Here is a 15,336-nt window from a genome sequence, read left to right as displayed (position 1 = left end):
TCACTGTGCATTTGGCTTCTATATCTTTTTCTGGGGGTAGACATTTTCTTTCTAAGTTATTTTTCCAGGCTAATATCTCTGTGTGTAATTCCTCTCTACATTTGACCTGAAGGCACTAGAAACTCTTAAAAAATAAGTGTAAATGGTTTGTCACTAAGGATGATGAATCATTGCTCCTCAGGTGTGGCCTTGGGTTTGCTGGTTTATAACTGCCTTTACTTTTACTACTAGGCTAAGTTAACAATTTATAATGCTGTTGTTCTGGAGTACATTTCAGTAAAATAAGAGGTCAGTATGGCTGCCTGGCTCTTGGGAAGCCAACTCGTGGCTAAACTTGTCTATGTGTATCAACTTAAATTCCAAAAAGGATCCAGGTTTGAAAAATGAATTCATTTTGAACTGATTACATTCTCTTTATTATGTTGTAAATCCACCAGTGCTGAGCAAAGCAGTGCAGTAGTTGAATGCCAAAAAGTACATTACATTCTGAGTTTTAAGAATCATCATGGTTCAAGAAAAGGTCAGAAACACTCTTCTTCTGTCTCCCTAGAGCAGAAATGTGTGAAGTGAGTTTCCTTTTTCTGCCATGCTTCCTTTTTTTTTTAGAGGAATGTCCAGGCTGCTTCCAAATAAAATGAATATCCCGTTTGGAACACTCAAAAACCTTGGCAGCAACAAGCTGGAGAATGAAGGCAAATGAATGACAGGGATTGATACTCTTTTATATAGGTTTTCTATTTAAAGAACAGTCATTACTCACAATGTCTCTTTCAAGTTTTGGGTTCTTCTCTGTGCAGTTCTTTTAATTCAGTGTTTCTTCCTATGTTGTTATTGATGAGTTTCCTTGCAGCTATTTTAAACCAATTTTGAAAGTATTTCATTCAATTTCTTTGTTTCAGTTCAAGTGTCTTAACATACTCTCTAAACCCCAGAAATTTCTCTCCATTCTATTTGCATCAACCTTCACTTCAAAATAATGTTGAGCTAGCCCCCAGGCACGGAGACAGTACAACCTGCTGCCACCTGGGAAAGTTCACTGGGAAAATCATTCCAGGCCTCAGGCCAGTAGGCTGAGTCTAGCTGCTTTGTAGGACAGATAGAATCCTTATCAACGTTCTCAGTAGAACCCTTTGCCAGGTTTCACAACTATAGTCCTGTGATTTTTTCCAGCAGCTCTGTAGAGGAATAGTTGTCATATTAGAGTGGTGCTTCTTTGACAGTTAATAGAGAACAAAATAAAATTAGGATATTCACTGTGGCTCAATTCCATAGTTCTCAAGAATCCTGAGAATTTTTCAGTCAATAATTATTGCTAATCAGTTACCCAGTCTATGAGATAAGAACCCACAGATTCTATGATCTTAGAATTCATAACAGTTGTGGAAGTGACATAGCCTTCATTTGTATGCACAAGTATCTGTGCTCATGAAATATTTCCTTCCTTTTTTTTCCTTTATTTCAGAGAACTGCAATAAAATAAATTCTCAAATTTCTAGTATGCCCTTAGGTGTTAGTAGTGAGATTAGAGAAACTGGGTTTGTATTTTAAATTGCCTGCATATCTTTATGGGTATGACTGTGGGCAAACTAAAACCCTGTTCTTTTCTAAAATGAACAATACATCCATCTGGGTGTGCCACTACTCTTTATTAGAATATTCGTTTGCTTACCAATATGTGTGTACACATCCAGTTTCTTAATTTCAACATATGGTGCTGGAACTGGTTGTTTATAATCTTGAATGCTATAATATTGAGTCCACAGTCATGGATAGCTGTCTTTATGTAAAAGCAGAGTATGTGACCACCTACATGTTTCAAAGAAAGAGGTGCCATAAAACATTTTCCTGAAAATGACTTATTTCCGAAGGACTGCATTTTCTTAAGAGTACAAGGTAAGTCCTTTGGGTAAGACTCATGAATGTCTTATTTGTAAATGAGTTTATCAGATGTTTCCCTGTCCATAGCCTCTTTCCTCTGCCCAAGAATCCATGCCCTATCCTCTTGGGGAAGGAGAAACTGCTACAGAATGGGGAGTTTCTGACTAAAAGTCTTGGAAGTTAGGTTATATCTGAGCTTATCTAAGGTTATGTCTAAGATGTACCGTGTTCAGAGTGGTACATGGATAAGATGCATGTACTCTTTAAGCTAGGAAATTTTTCTTCATAGAAACTTGCAAAATCAGTTGATTTCAGTGCTTAATTTTTTATGTTATAATGCCTTGGCAGACAAAAGAAGGATTCAGGATCTAAGTAGTAAAACAGTGGGAGAAATTAGATGCGTATTTTAGTTACTCCCCTAAACTACTCAGCATATGATAAGAAAGCATGAGGAGTCGTAACTGGCAAGTTTCATATTTTTCCTTAAAAGATCTAATTCACCTTTGGGATGATATGTTTATAGGTCATCCTCAGATGTCATCCTAGAAAAATCAGTGATGATGGAAAGCAAGTATTTGAATTTAAATAACAATTACTCTTCTCAGATTTGGTCTGCTCTTTATTTTATGGAGGCAATAAAGTTAATACCAAAATCATCAGCTACAATCACAGAATACAAGTGTCATGTGGAAATGTACTTAAATAATTGTAACACCTCAGTTATAAACACCAACTGACTACATAAGTCTAAATGTATTCTGAGCTTTCACTTGAAGAGTCACATGTTGTAGAGAGTGACTTTGGGAGTGTTACACACTTAGAGGCGCAAGGACAAACCCAACCACTGTTATGTTTGCCAGCATTACTTGCACTATAGTCTGCTTTTGATCTTTATCTGCATTTTTAGTTACATATTTGGCTCTTATTTATAAATGTTTAATAGGCAAAAACATAAAACTATGTGTATAAGAAAGTCTATGATCAATAACAATAATTTTCAATGTAATTATTATTTACCATATGAATACTCAATTGGATATTAAAAAATGAGTGTTGTATATTCCATGACAAACTCATATTTTCTACTTATATGTATTTAATTTTTAAGATTTTCTGTATAGTTAATAGACCATAACATTTTATTTGAAAATATTTTGATAGTTTGAATTTCTCTTTTCATTGTTTTATTTTTACAGTATTGATATGGACTCATCTATTTAAAAATAGTTGGCAAAAATTATGTCTTTTCTGCTCTGGATTTCTTTGGCAATAAAATTATCTAGTTTATATTTTGACTGTCTGATTTTTTCCCCTAAATCTTTCCTTAACAGGAACAAAAGGCTAAGATTCCTATTTGTTTTACATTTTCTTTCACAGGATCTACAGATATAATAGAGTATATAGAAAAAATATAAAGAGCTCTGTCTATTTATCTCTTAGGTGACATTTTATTTGGGTAATAAAATGGCAGGAATGTCTAAACTTCTGTAAATAATAATAAAATATGACTATAATTCCCTCTTATAAGTAGCTGTTTTTTACCTGGGGGATCCACGTATGGGTTTAGGATATACGTGAACTGCATGAAAATATTTATTATAGCCACTCTAATAAAGACCTTTCAGCCTATAGACATTCCAGACTCTAACACCTTCTCTATCTCATCTTATACCCAAATTGTCTTTGGGGGTTAAACGACTTTTTCAAGAGAAGGTGGTTTTGTCTTCTTAGGGTCTGTAAAGCTCACTAGTAAGCAGCACTACTGAAGTTCGAAGTCAGTCACCCATCATTATGAGTTACTAATGATGTTTCAAATTCATATTTAATAGAAGGTTGTATTACCTTTTATTTTTGATTTACTTTTCCAAAATTAAACTCAGAGCTGACTTTTGAAATTTTCACCATTGTTATGATTTAAATAATTCATTAATTAACCATATAATTTGCTGTTTCCCTCATTTCTAGAAAAGTCACATATGATAATCGGTTATCTATAACTTTATTCCACTTTTGTATAAATAAATTATAGTTTTAATAAAAACATTAAAGAGAATATTATATTTTACCCCCCCAAAAATAAGAACTTCTATATTTCATGTAATAATGCAAGCGAACACCTTCTGTATTTCATGTAATAATGTGAGCAAACAATAGAATAATAAGCCCTAAAAATGATGTGAAAGGACACAAAAGAAATCTGTTCAAACATGCCTAGCAGCACCCTAGAGGATACTTCAGCCATGCTGACCACTAAAACTCACTGGTTTTCCTTTTGTTTTACAGAAAGAATGTGCTAATTTCATCAAGGTGCTTAAGGCTTATAATCAGACTCACTTGTACGCCTGTGGAACGGGGGCTTTTCATCCAATTTGCACCTACATTGAAATTGGACATCATCCTGAGGTAAAGCTGGCTTTTAAAAAATGGTGTTTGTCCATGACCCCGTCCTATTCAAATGCTTCATTACTAATTTCTTCAGTTCATTTAGCTTCTGGTTGCTATTCAGTGGGACCTACTTCGAATTCAGATGCTGTTATTAATTTTAATCTGTGAATGCAAAAAGAATGAGACCATCACTCAACAATAACTGTGGAACAGGAGGAAGGAAGGAAGAAAGCATTTGCTTTCGCTCTGGATTACGGAGTCCAATCCATTTTGCATGTGCAGCAGATGTCAGCAGGCTGAATGTGTACTGTTTTCTCCTTCATTTGTATATTGCCAGCTTTCCCCTCCATTTCCATCCTTAGCCAGAAGTGTCTGCCACCGCAGTTGTTTTCTTCTGCCCAGGGATTAAGAAAGGATGCCATACATGTGCACAGTTATCTGATCTCACGTTTGACCTAAATTACTCACATTTATGTTCTTGCTTAGCTAGGCTTTGCTTTTATATTTTGGGCTATTATTTTGTCAGTATAAAAAAGGAAAAAGTTTATTTGTCTGTTACTTCTACAAGATGTTTTGGTGAGAAAATTTAGTGAGGAAATTAAAGTTAGGTAAATTTAAGTACAACTTGCAATTAGGGATGTATTTAAAGGAAAAGTTAACTAGTAGGAAAGCAGTTCCATGAATTGGATTTATCAATAGCCTTAAATTATAAGCCCTTTTATAATTTTTGGCACAAAATCCTAAGAAGAACAAGAAGAAGAAGATTTTCATGTGGTGAGAAAATCACTTGTGACAGAGTTTTCTTTCAAACTGGAATTCAGAAATACTCAACAGATAAAGAATTTGTTCCCAGAATATTTCTGGAATCCTAAAGATAAAATATAATTTACATGTTAGCCACTTCTTTATAACTTAAACTCTAGAGCCTTTCTCTATATTTTCTTAAGGGGTACAAAAGTGTTACAAATATTTTCTTTCAACCCAAAGACTTAGAAATCAAAACAGTTTGTGTTGTGCCTTCTTTGTATAAGAAGACACCTTCGAGGCTATGTGGTTTCTAGACTGAACACAATTATTATGACTTTCCTGATGATCCTGGGAAGATAAAAACCCTTTACCAAGGTCTCACCGGCGTAGACATTTGCCCTCATCAGCCTCTTCTCCCACTGCATCCTTCTTCCTTCCTTTACAAGTATGCATACTGTTCTTGCTGACATACCCAAGAGTTTTAAGTAAAAATTAACTTTAAGGAAGGGCAGTTCCACTTAAATTACTTGTTTCATATTGATGAAATTAGGAATAATTTCCTGCACACAGTCCTGGAGACTTTGCATACTAAACTTTTCAGTAACTTCTGGATAAATCTCTCCCTCTTTGTTTCCTTCTCAGCTATTTCCTATAGTCAGGCACCCTAAAATTGGGTCTCACTTCTCTGTTTACTGGAGACAGCTCTGGAGAACTTTCCCCATGTCCTATTGCACTTTTCACATCTGCCAGGCATCATGCTGTATAAGACAGTGGGGTCCGGACAGCTGAGCTCCAAGCACAGGTTGGTGGAAAAGACATGGGCTTTAGGGACAGATCTGGCTTCTGATCATGTTCGACAACTTACTAGCTGTGGAGCACTGGAAAAATTACTTAACCTCTCTGAGACTCTGTCTCATAATATGTAAAAACAAAACAAACCTCTGTGATTCTCAGTGTCCATATGTTTTAAATGAGAAATTGACTTATTACCTCCAACTACCTTCCAACCCTCCCAGCGGGGCGTGACCCACTGATATTTTTTGCTGTAGAAACTCAGGGAGTTCTAATCCCATCATTGTTAAAGGCGTGTCACCTGGCCTCACACTGCAGGGCTTTGGTCCAACCTCAATTCAGTACTCGATGCTTGATAAGGAGCAAGCTACTAACTTTCTTTGTGTCTTCGTTTCTACTCTAGAAAGTGGTAATGAGAATGGTCTCTACCTCATACAGTTGTTGTAAGAGTTTAACATTGTCTAATAGGTAGTACATACTGAAAAAAAAAATGTGGATTAGCATTTTTAAAATAGAAATGTGTATCTCAGGCTGAAAGCCTGTTTCAGATTTTATGGGAATAATTATCACCTTGCTGTTAAATGTACCTCATTCATCAGAGGTTGTATGTTACTGCACTCGGCTCTCATTGTTGCCAGGTCATTCTGTACTTAGCTTAATTTCTTCTATTTTTATATTTGAAGCTTAGATGATCTTGGTGGCCATTTAAATTAAAATATCATATATTGTTCCTGTATTTTTACCATTTTCCCCAAAATGTAGTTGTTTTTTTTTTTTTTTTTCTTTTTGAAGTTGCTCTTTAACAAAGTTCCTTCCTTCTCATCTCATCACCTACTTTATTGCTGCTTTATGGGTGGGTGGGGGGATGCAGAGGTACAGCTTCTGGAGCCATGCCATTTACCCAGGAAAATGGAGGAGGCCATTTCCTCCACTGAAATAAATAAATAAAGCTTCCCATCCAGTCTCCTTAAGGTGGGATATTGACGTACAAGTATTTTCCTGAAATCCTAAAAGTCAGAACCTTTGAGAGAAGTCCTCCTTCAGAAGCTCAGTGATCTTGATTTGCATGGCAACTATACATGGGGGGGATGCTGTTCCAGACTGTTTAGGGGGTCGGAGGGAAAATGATTATGCAATTACCTGGGGGAATTTGGAGCAGTCTAGACAGTCAATCTAGGAAATTCTGGAAAAGATATTATCACGATGGCTTGTCTAGACAACATAAAATTTAATTTTCAATGCTTAAGCTGCCTTAAGAGAGAATCTGCTTTAAATTGATCTATATTGGTACTAAAAATACTACACTCGGATTTAAACAGTTATGCTGTTTTTGAAGTTGAGAAAAAAGAGACAATATGTGCTTCATGCTGTTAGGAAAATAATGCTGGTAATGGAAAGATTGGATGAATAAGAAATAAAATAACAATCAGGACTGAGGCCAGGATTGTTGGATAAGAGTTCATAAGGTCTCATGAAGTTTGAATTTAGTAACTTTTATTTACAAGGATGGATTTTCAGAGAGAACCAAGACAAATCTTTCTCCTATATTCTGGTTGTAAAGTAGCATGTATACTTTGCTGTTCCTGCCCCATTCTACATAAAATAATGAAATAGTTTCCTTTTTAAACTTCTGTCCAGCCTTTACATATTACAAATAATTTTATCATACAAAAAAAGACATTTTGCTTTTTGCTTTTATCATGACTTCATGGACATTTTAACATCCAGTTTTTTCTTTGCAGTGCTCTTCCTTTAAAATAACTCTTTGTCTTACACTGAGTCACCAAGATTGTTGAAATCCATTGTTAGAAATTATGGACTTAACCATTCCAGATGGCTGGATGCCACAGAAGTAAAGACATCACTTTTGAAACAAAGCAAGACTCCCTTCATCATTTAATAGCTTCAGATCTTATACGAGGAAATTAGCAATTCCTTTTAAATAATGATGAACAGTTTGCAAAAAAAAAACAAACCTTGTTTAGTCTTCTAATTATGAAAATAGACCCGATTTTGCTCTTCTAACATTTTAATAGCAGTATTTAAACTCCTCAATACTGTATTCCAAAACTACTCTTGCTGTATAGTGAATGCCTTATGACCACACACAGTATGTCATTTATTGCTGTATTAAGCAGATTTTGTGTTTGTGTTTCCTGTAGTACAATTGGGAATTGGTAGACCTATTAATTAACTCCAGTTCTATAAGATGTGTCAGTCAATTCTTGGTTATCCTCCAATAGTACTTGACATTGCAGATAACTGCCAGTGAGGTCACATGCTCCATACGCATGTGTGTGTTTATTATTGAAATGCATGCAGAGTTCACGGAAGGAATGATTCAGAGCTAGAGTACAGATGAGTTTTGTGTTTAAGCTTCCAGCATCCGTGCCATTCAAATGAAAAGTGTAAGTCATCCTTACGAGACAGAATATTCCCAAAAGGCTTATAGTATATGGTATTTCCCTTTCAAATTTACATCTGTTAATAAAAAAAATGTATGAATTTAGGAGGAGTATAGCTTTTCGAAGAAGTGTCTGGATGTTTTCTCAGATTCTAAATGGGCCTCCTCCTTGTACTGGGAAGGAAATCTAAAGAAAGATGGACCCAGATGAGAGCTGGAAAATATTAACTCTATAAATACTCTCATAATGTCATGATCTCAATTTATGATAGAACCAAAGGGACATTAAGAAATGCAATGAAGCTTAATGGCTATCTCTAAGGTCATTTCTACAATGACAACTAATATATCAAGATATAAAATAAAATGTTTTGTCTGGTTCTTCTCTTCCACCAAGAATAAGAGTTTGCTTTTATGTAAAACTTTGAATCACATGCTCTTAGTAACAGTCTCCAGGGCCAAATACTACTTAAGTGGTAGCTAGTGCTCTGTCGACTAATTTATACATCTAATCTAACTTTTTCCAGTTGAGTTATCTCTCTCAATGTATTATGTCATTGAGTCCAATAGAGTACAAGTTTATTTCTAAGAGGAAATGCTAAAGCTAAGAAATTTAGATATCTTGGTAAAACAATGAGGCGTTGTTTTGGGGTTGGTTACATCATTCCATCTTTCTTAGATCATGTCGTGGAGTCTGACTTTTCCCACTTATGTTAGTAGGTTAGGTGGGAAAAGTCAGGATTCCGTGGTGATTTCTTCTCGGCTTCATCATTTTCACCAGAGGCAGCGTGTCCCTCATTTGCACTCTCAACCTGAGCCAAGCGTGGTTAGAGCAAGACCATTATGGTTTCTAGGTTTTTCTTCCCTAATCTTTCAATACTTGAATCATGTTGGAAAGTGGACCATACAAGTTACCATGCTGAATAAACAATACCACCGTTTATATTGCAGATGAAATTTTTAAATGCTTTGCTGTTTGTATTTGAGAAAAAAGATCACAGTTCATAAATTCTGTGACCTTAACAGCTCACCAATGTATTTCTTGTGAGCTATTCACATTCTAACTCTAGATGTTATCAGTGAGGCTGTTTCTCAAAATCAGCGGAACTAGTGGCCAAGTGAGGTAGTAGGGGGACCTAAGTTATGATTAGAAACAAGTTTAGGAAAAAAAAAATCACAAATGGTGAAAGAGAGAGAGAGAAGCAAAAATCCAAACCAGCATCTCCTATGCCCTATTTAAAATATTTCAAATCACCATTTTATATTTTGACTTGTTTGCTCTAAATATAGGGTATGAAAACACCATCGTTATGAGATTAATACACTTTTACCCTCTACACTTATTTGGCTCAATTGTAAAATGTTTTCTTTTTTCCCCCCTCATAGTATTTCATCACTTTTTATTCCTAAGAACAATGACAGAAAAAAATAGAAATGTTAGCATTCAGTTCTTAACTTGCAGGGTATTTAGTTTCATGTTTTGTCAGATCTGGTTCACCTAGTTCCAGAAAAAGAATTTGAACAAAATTAAACAGTTTTCTTAAGGCCATATTGGTGCAATGATGTCATTATCAATTACTTATTAAAAGACTATATTATCCGTAGTAGTCAATTTCTGAGTGACATCTTCATTCACAATCAATACAGACATAAGGACTAAATCATAAACAGCACATTAACCAATATATATTTTTCTTTTCTTCATAACTACTAGTAGCTGGTTTGGATCAAAGACTTTATATTTATTGGAGCTAATCTGTCACTGGAGGTATGTACTCCAACTTAAATCTTTCTCTTACTGTGCCCTTTTTGATTGATTGCTTTGCACTCGTTCCCTATATAATCTATTTTAAAAGGAAGTTTCTGTTTATAAAAGCTCTAATTTGTTTGTTATCAATATTACATTTTTCAAAAAACACAAAGAGTAGTGCTAAATCCCATTGCCTGCTCACCTGTTTGGGCTGTTTTCATCTCTTTTGTTCTTCCTCTTCATGACCCTTTCTTTGCCCTTGAACTCTAGTTCTGTTTTTCTTCCTTTATCTCTTTGTCTTCTTGCCTAAATTACTTCATTTGGAACCAAAGTTTAAGGTAGTGGAAATACAGCTTGGATATATAGGTGAGAAGGAAGGCATTACTTTAATATATTTGAAATTTGGGGAAAATACCAAAATAAATTTAGACTGAGTTTCCACAAATCAGAACATGTTTACCTCCTCTTGGAGTGTGTTTCAAATAGGCCTCAGCAAGCTATCTTGTAGATTTGTTTTAAATCATGATTGTTCACTTTGATGATAACCTGAGGAAATGATACAAGTCCTTTCTAAATTATTTGGATAACTACCTTATAATCATGTAAAAATCTTAAGATTTTAGTGCTCATGTTTGCTTAAGGCTTATAAGCATGTGAGTGCCAAGGATATACCTTTAATTTTCTTGGGCTAATAAGAAGGAAACAAAGGTTGAGTTAACATGCAAACACTGTCTTCCTGCCAAGTAAAGGCCAAAATGAGGTCAGAGTGGGCTGTGTGAAGGAAGATCTTGCTGTGGTTCAAAAAGAGAAAAGTAAATTACCCCAGAGCACAAAGGAAGGTAGAACTGCTCGCTTCAAAGACTAGCTTCTGGTCACTAGAACCACGTTCATATTGTAAGAAGGTATTTACTTTTCAAGATACACAAAGATATTATTGTCCCATTGCTTTGCTATTGCTAATTTCAATTGTATTTGCTTTCTAGTTTTGTTGGTACTTAATTTTAACCAGGAAGAACCTATACTTAGCTTTATAATTTTATGAATTTAGTTACTATTAGAAAATATGCTATGCAGGGTAACTGGTGGCACACTAAGAAGATACCTTGTGGTAGCTTTTAAGCAGATAGAGTCACCTGTTTTTCACATCTGAGGACGCTCCCCTTGCTCTAGTGTAATGGCCTCTGGTCTAGGTTCCTCATGGCTCTCAGCTGCTCCAGGCTTACCACATGTGGTCAATTTGGGCGTGATGCGAGCTGGGGAAATAGAAAGAGCAAAGGCTGGTGCTGTGAATCAGCGTGAGGTGATGAGCATAGCACTGAGGTGAAAAGGAAAGACATAATGAGAAAACCAGAAGTTCTGGAATAAAGGTTTTATTTATTAAATAGATTTGGGGGAATAGTAGGAGATAATGGAGGCTTAACATTTACATCTAGGGCTCTTCAGCTTTGTAGCTACAATTCTGTTCAACTGCTACAATCAACGCCCAAATGATCTTGGAAGCAATTTGTATTCAGAAGCAATTTATATTCAATAGAGATAAAGTTGACTTTAATAAAAATATAAGAAACATTTTTCCTAAGCAAGGTTCTAACAATGGTGAGGAACATAACCACAAATGTCTGCCCTCAGAGATTTAACGTGTACATAAATATGTAACTTCAACATGATGAAACATCAGTAATAATAACAACTATACTCCAAACAACTAGTATTTACTAAGCAATAATGATGCTCTGTACTGGCTGCTTTGAATGTATTACCTTACTCAGTGTTCACAAAATCTGATGAGGTAGGCGCTCTTCACATCCTCACTGTACTGATGAAAAATTAAGGTTTTCATAGGTATTTTATAATGGGCCTGAGGCAATCATGCTATTCATTGGTTTATGTCTGAGTGGAGAACCTGCTCCTTTAAAAGGAAGTACCAGCCCGGTACAGAGCGAGAGAAGGGTTAAAATCACTAATTCTGATTTAGGGTATTAAGTCAGAGATTTTCTCATGTATTTATTTTATATTCCAAAAATACTTAATGTGTGCCTAGTTTGAACAAGGTGATGGCTGTAAATAAGGGAACACTTGATGAAGTGAAGAAAGGTCATCACATGTAAGCTGAGTTTTGAAAAATGGGTGAAGTATTGATGGATGTGGAGGATCCGTTAGTAAGCCTAGAAGGATAGAATAGAAAAACAGAGACATTAAAGTCCAGTGGGGAAATGGCAAATACCCCAGTGTGCATCTAGTACACTGATTTTCAAAGATGAGGCTGGAAAATTAGGATCAAGTTGAGTTTAGGGAAGCTAGCCAAGAGCTATACAAGATTTTAGGAAGAAACTACTGGTATTGCTATGATTGGTTCTGAAACATGTTTTTGGTGTAAATGTATGTGTGGAGGGGAGAATAGACATATAGGTACATCCATTTTGAGACTATGGCAAAAGTTGAGTAGCGTCACATGATGAGAACCTGGACTGATAGTGAGGGAAAGATACTGAGTACTGTTTCAAGTTCTCGTAACAAACAATAAGAAAATAACATCTAAATATCATAAACCACTAGATGACGTACACTGACATGATGATACTCTTTAAACTACCCAGTGAAAAGATGGTTTCCCAATTGTCTGGGGACAATTAGATAAACATGTTTTGTAGCATACTGTGGCTTATGCACACTCAATTTTCACTCCTAAGTCTACAAATAAGCTGAATTTATACTGTGCATAAAACATTAAGCTACCATATGCAAAGTTATGCGAATTTCTCACCCACAGTGTATAACAAAAACATGGTTTCTCCACACTTGTAAATCCAGAGAATGCTATTTTGTGTAATGCATATGTGAAAGCAATTCAAACACACTTTGTTTAAAAAATAAAAATAAGAAAACACAAATAACAAAAAGAAACAAGATATAATATATCGTTCTTAGAAATAGTAATTTTTAAATGAAAAAAAAATCCATGCTTTAATTTCATTACTATCTTATAGCTTTTACTGATATTGTGAAATTTTTATGTGGATGATGTATCCAGTTTATCCCTTGTTATTCTGCCCAATTTCCATCCTGCTGTAACTACTCTCCATGATTTTTTCATTAATTTTATTACTATTCATGACTTATCGTTGGCATATTTGATGGTTTTATGACTATTATAGCATTTTGTATTTATAACCCTGTGATGAAGGTGTTATCTCCATTTTTCATTTTAGGGAACTATGTCTCAGAGAGAGTCAACAATCTACCTATCATCACACAACTAGTAAATTTGTTGTCATAACCATCAATAACATACGACCTTCCTAGTGACATCAATATTAGTCTCATATTGTACCAATATTGTAGCATCCTCATTGGTAGGATGCTGTCCCATGTGCATTTTTTTGTTAGTTTTTTTTTTTCTTGTGGTAAGAATACTTAACAAGATCTGCTCTCCTAACAACTTTTTAAGTGCACAATTCTGTACTGTTAACTACAGGCACAGTGTTGTGCAGCTGATCGCTAGAACTTACTCATCTTGTGTAACTGAAACTTTATACCCATTGAGCAGCAACTCCCCATTTTCCCCACCTCCAGCTCCTGACAACCACCATTCTGTTCTCTGATTCTGTGAGTTTGACTGTTTTAGATTCCTCACATAACTGGAATCATGTAGCATTTTCCCTTCTGTGCTTGGCTTATTTTACCTAGCATAATATCCTTCAGGTTCATTGCAATATTCACAATAGCTAAGATAGGGAAACAGCCTAAATGTCCATCAGCAGATGAATGGGTAAAGAAAATGTGGTGTCAGATGCAATGAAATATGATTAGGCCTTAAAAAAGAAGGAAATCCTGCCATATTCAATAACATGCACTATGTGTTCATTAATACTCAGGTGTAAACACTCTCAAAATAGTGAATTTCAAGTAAAATGAATTACAACTTGCATTAGTAGGAACCTTCTTAAAAGAAGCATTAAGTTCTCGGTGCTGAAAATGTGACCGTGACTGTCAACTTGGTAAAATGGCAGTGGCAAATTCATGGTGTCCTTTAAAAGGATATGATAATAATATAATCTCGAAGTCATGTTCCAATAAAAGAAGTGCTTGGATACCCACGAAACAGTTACTTTCTGTTGCTACTAATTCCCTCTCTGTGTAAGAAAGGTGTTGAGCAAAAATAAACAAAACTTGCCTACTGGTACTTCCACTTAGACACACAGGAGAGTGCAAATATGTTTTACAATCAGAGAGTTGTAATTCTTTTTTTTTTTTTAATAAATTTATTTATTTATTTTTGGCTGTGTTGGGTCTTCGCTGCTGTGCGCGGGCTTTCTCTAGTTGCGGTGAGCAGGAGCTATTCTTTGTTACGGTGCGCGGGCTTCTCGTTGCAGTGGCTTCTCTTGTTGCGGAGTGCGGGCTCTAGGCGCGTGCGCTTCAGTAGTTGTGGCACGTGGGCTCAGTAGTTGTGGCTCGCGGGCTCTGGAGTGCAGGCTCAGTAGTTGTGGCACATGGGCTTAGTTGCTCTGCGGCATGTGGGATCTTCCCGGACCAGGGTTTGAACCCATGCCCCCTGCATTGGCTGGTGGATTCTTAAGCATTGTGCCACCAGGGAAGCCCAAGAGTTGTGATTCTTTTTTACGCAAAAGGGATAACCAGAATCTGTAGCATTAATATATAGAAATAGATTTGAAATAGATTTCTTAAAATATTTTAAAAATTAATGTTTCCCAATTCTCATTCAAAGTAAGTTTAGCAATGAAACATGCCCTTTTACTATTTCTCAATATTTTGATCACGTAATAAATGTTTCAAGAACACAGAAGAATCTGGATATTACTATACATAGAATTTTAGATTAATAAACAGAAAATACTTAATTTTACAATGCACACAAATTATCAAATAACAGAAAATTGGTATAGTCTTTATTTCATTTTCCTTAATGTAAATGGACCTTATCAAGCTATCTCTGCCTGTGAAGATATTGAAATATTAATGTATTTTTTAAAAAAGCTACATTCTTACTCAAAATTAATTTTGTACTTATGAGTCTTTAGAGTTTCCAGCTAGAATAAATATATTTGGATAAATATATATTTATGTGAAAGGACATCTTTTAATCATTGCCTCAAAAATTGAATGACATAGGCTTTCAACTTTCACTTAACACAATTATTTCTATCTTTGCTTATTTTACTCAGATACTTTAGTAATTTCAATCCATTCCTATAGAAATGATAGAAAATTTGATATTAGTACCTGAGTACAGTTTTGAGATTTGTATGTTTACATGCAGGAAATATATTGTTTCAAATTGTCAGAAATCAAACCACATAGAATGACTACTTTCCATTTTTATTTTATTTTATTTTTCCAGTCTGCCGTTTTAATTCGATTG

General features: G+C 35.2%; 1 protein-coding gene across 1 annotated transcript in view; it reads left to right on the top strand.

Annotated features, from left to right (window-relative positions):
• Positions 1 to 15,336, top strand: part of SEMA3A (semaphorin 3A) — a 252,291-nt gene that overhangs the window by 74,110 nt on the left and 162,845 nt on the right. The window contains exon 4 of the mRNA XM_082472478.1: positions 4,162 to 4,281. Coding sequence (XP_082328604.1) covers positions 4,162 to 4,281 — 120 coding nt within the window. The remainder of the gene's footprint in view (positions 1 to 4,161; positions 4,282 to 15,336) is intronic.

This window comes from Balaenoptera physalus (assembly GCF_965194825.1).
Source record: "Balaenoptera physalus genome assembly, chromosome: 8".
Taxonomy (NCBI): domain Eukaryota; kingdom Metazoa; phylum Chordata; class Mammalia; order Artiodactyla; family Balaenopteridae; genus Balaenoptera; species Balaenoptera physalus.
The sequence above is the reverse complement of the archived record's forward strand: the minus strand, read 5'-3'. Positions and strand labels throughout refer to the sequence as shown.